At 39.7% G+C, this 3995-nt stretch overlaps 1 protein-coding gene across 1 annotated transcript in view; it reads left to right on the top strand.

The window, feature by feature from the left end:
• Positions 1-2051: 2051 nt before the first annotated feature.
• LOC109463596 (synaptotagmin-1-like) overlaps positions 2052-3995 on the top strand; it is a 4993-nt gene continuing 3049 nt past the window's right edge. The window contains exons 1-5 of the mRNA XM_019760486.1: positions 2052-2058; positions 2447-2546; positions 2921-3023; positions 3444-3480; positions 3806-3942. Coding sequence (XP_019616045.1) covers positions 2052-2058; positions 2447-2546; positions 2921-3023; positions 3444-3480; positions 3806-3942 — 384 coding nt within the window. The remainder of the gene's footprint in view (positions 2059-2446; positions 2547-2920; positions 3024-3443; positions 3481-3805; positions 3943-3995) is intronic.

Genomic DNA, 3995 nt, shown 5'->3' on the forward strand with positions numbered 1-3995 from the left:
GCGGTCCCCAAAGGACATGTAATATATGTCTGTATGATTGATAATGATATCCCTGTATCTGCCTGCAGAATTTTGTAACCATCTACGTACTATACCTTGCCTTACGATGTAATTGATTGTTCTCAATGATAATTTGTTATTAGTAGAATGATTTCACGACAGTTTTTTTTATCAGTAGCAATGGTTTTATGAAGTGGCTAGATTTGATCGTGACTTCATTTGATCTGCTAGAGCATAGCTTTGCCGTCATGTAGTACTGGCTGTAATTACAATTAGACGTACTAGTGCATATCAAGCTGTGTTAAACCCGTGGAAATACATCAGACAGTTTCGTGATGAATGCCTTGTCTACTTAAGTCATTAGCAAATGCCTTTAGTGCCGCAGCAGGCAATATGCTTCTAAGCTCATCTCATTTGATCGATTGTAAAGGAAACATCCAGAATAATGCAATGGTCAAACTGGTTTTAACGGTTCTGCGTTTAAAGTATGCGGTCAATGAACTCTCCGTATTATGACTTGGTAATAATATGCATCACATTAGTCATGGCGCCAGGTCTTGTACATATTGTTAGCTGCACAAAGATATGGGTCGTGGGCGCTTTTACAACATCATACATTATGATTCGAGCTACAAGGTTGACTTAGCAATCCGTGTCAAAGGGCAGATTATCTCTTGATTTCTGTCACATTTTGTCAGCTTTGTGGCCTACTACGCACTACTTCTAATGGGCACGATCTACATAATATCGATGGTTCCTGTGGCCTTGCTTTACGAGAGTCATCAGATTTGTGATATTGATTCATGATTGACAGTTCTGGTGCCATCTCTCTGTTTATCTCTCTGTGTTAAGGCTGACTGTGCCAGAAGAGGGCGACGCTTCTGAAGACAAGATGCAGTCCCGAAACAGCCGACGACTTTCTCTCGGTAAGATTCGTCGTTATGTATTCTTGAGCATTTCCTTTACTACGCGTTATCTGAATTTCATGTCAGTTTTATTGTGCATATATACGTATTTAAGTTTATATATACGTATCGAAGCTGGTGTGTTACGCCGAAAGCCGGTTATACCGGCTATACCGATACAGATACAGATTTAATAATAAACATTGTAAGGTTAACCCTAACCCTACGCTAAAGGTTTCCTCAATGAAAATACAATATTCATATCCGTAGATGTATATATCCAGCCAAATGGGAGTCCTTTTCAGTCCTTTTAAACTCGCGGCATTAATTGTGCAAAATATTTTTTCTTGACGATTTGATATATATGGCCAACATTGATGTATATGGCAAATTCCGGGAAACGATATACATGTTACATATATGTCACTGGTGGCACAAAATAGGCTACATTTACATTCGAATATTCCACAGGCTAGGCCATTTTATTGACAGATTTGCCGATGGAAAAAGTTGCACTTTACTTTCCATTATCTTGGCAAGAGAGGATTAGTTCAGCTTTCAACTATTCACGCGACCTAAAACGTTCTTTAAAGCTGATATTCTGAATTTGAGAGTAGATGGATATCAACGATTCTCACTGCTAACGTTATACATCACAACGCAGACTGCTGTTGCCTTGTAGCTATTCAAGCCCCTAGGAATATTGTACTCCTCCGTAACATGTCGTGGTATACCTCGCTTTGCCTCTTTTATACACAAAAAAGGCAGGCCTAAACTCGAATATGTATGCACGTGTCACCACCTGGCAAACGTGGAAGCCTATAAATATACAGGAATGCATCTCTTGCTCTGAATGTGTGACTGTGACAACGAACTGTGCTTATAATGATCCTCAAACGGCCTTTTGATGGTTCTAAGGCGAGGAAAGCTTGTAAGACCAGCAAATGTAGATAATAAAAAGAGTGATAGATATATATCACTATTATGATAATCCAGTTTTGAACGTTCCGGTTTTGACTTCAACAACAAAATCCCTTGGATTCTGATGAATTCCATTCTAGTGATTTTTATCGTCCTGGTATGAAGTGCGAGAGCCCGGAGACTGCATAGAACCACACATATATGCATGTACCGCAATTGAAGCGCATGGAAAGTACGCCATCTGTCAGAAAAAAAACGTTGCATCCCTTAACTACACTTCAATGTATCTTCGCATATTTCAAAAATGCATCAAAAGATCATGGACTCACACTACACATCGGTATAGATGTTATTGCTACCCGAAGTTACAATTTACAGCTACTTGCAACATCCAATAGTGATCTTCCTTTGGTCAGTAATATTCCGAAAACGGTTTTAGGTACATGATAGATTTACCTCACATCCTCGCGCAAAGCCCAGAATTCGTCATCTCTTGATAAATGTTGGAAGAGTTTTCATGACGATGTAGCTGTTTTCCTGTACAATCGTAGTGTGGAACCATCTTATGTCTTATTCAAATAAGCGTTAGAATGTATATTTTGTGTTTTTTCTTTCCTTAGATGCCCGCTTCTCCATGTTAACCACATCAAACGGAGATGACGAGGATGACTTGTTGTTCACCAGAAGAGACAGACGGGGTTCGGGGTCCCCGGTAAAACGGTAAGAGAACATTACACATATACAGTAGAGTTAGATTATGTAAGTACTAGCCTAATGTTATGTCAGTAACCCGTGATGCAACCCGCGATTGTTTGGTTGCGAGTGATTATGATGAAATTAACTCGTTTATGTAATATTTGATTTACCTTCTGAAGGGTTCAGGCGACTTCATTTTTATTTATGTTTTTACACTGATATTATAATCATGTTAAAAGCATTCAATGGAAATAGCCAGATTTATACATATATACATTTGTCACTTTGCTCGTATACCCCCTACAGGACCATTCTACATTATGTATGACTGCTTTAACAAAGAATATTGATTCACATGCACTTCTTATTTTCTAATGACATTTTCCATCGCACAACAGCCGTATGTCCCGGACGGACAACACCAGCCCGCTGCTGCCCAAAGAGACTCGAGACTCTCCGAGTGAATCTCCAACTAGGTCAACAGACTCCGCACAGAGACATGTACGTTTGACAGGAAGCCCACGGGCGTGTGCGAATTTAGATCCAACCCCATTCCGTTTCTGAGAATTCATCTAAGATTTCAAGGAGATGTAGGCTAGGGTTATTGGCAATTGGATCTGTTTGATATACACAACAAACATACGCTAAATCAGCATGTCCTTGTAATTGTGTTGGCGTCACAAAGTTACTCTTTGCTGAATGTAGGCCCATGTCATCCCTACAGAATTTTCATTCATTTGTTTATGAAATATGATAAGACATAACATTTTTACACTAAAAATGCACGAATATTGAGAGAATACACATGTTCTTGAATATGATTTTCCATTACACTTACTAGCTATAGACAGTTGAAGATGAAATTTGGCCAAAGCGGCTGTAACAAAATCCAAACCCAATCATCATCTTTACACCTTCCAGGACTATGCTGGTCCTACAGTTCGACGAAGAAACTCAGGTTAGTTTCCCATTTATTCTCCACTGTGTGCTTCTTGTATGATATTTGGTATCGCCTTAGTTTCTAGTTTCGTTAAACATCAAATGTCAGTGACAGCATCTTCCATCATTTGGCTTCAAAGCACAAACCATGTTCTTTGATATTTCTTCCGTAGTTGCTTACCAGGAGATGTAGGATTGGATCTGTTTGATATACACGAACAAATATACCCTAAATTAGCATTTCGTATTATTGCGTTGGCGTTACAAAGTTAAACTCTTTGTTGAATACTGAATGTCCATGTCATCCCTACAGAAAATTCATTTATGTGATATTTCTTCCGTAGTTGCTTACCAGGATGGCCTCGTACATCGGAGGAACCGGTCCCAGTCGGAGCAGCTGGACATGCCGGAGGAAGTGTTGAGGAGCCTCCGCCGAGGCAGGAGAAGGTCTTCGGCGACTCGTGCCGTTTGTGACATTTCGGTAATATTTGGGGCTCTTTTTATTTCTATCACGTCAGCATACCTCTAAGGGAG

Source organism: Branchiostoma belcheri, unplaced genomic scaffold (genome assembly GCF_001625305.1).
Source record: "Branchiostoma belcheri isolate BF01 breed outbred unplaced genomic scaffold, Haploidv18h27 scaffold1, whole genome shotgun sequence".
Taxonomy (NCBI): Eukaryota; Metazoa; Chordata; class Leptocardii; order Amphioxiformes; family Branchiostomatidae; genus Branchiostoma; species Branchiostoma belcheri.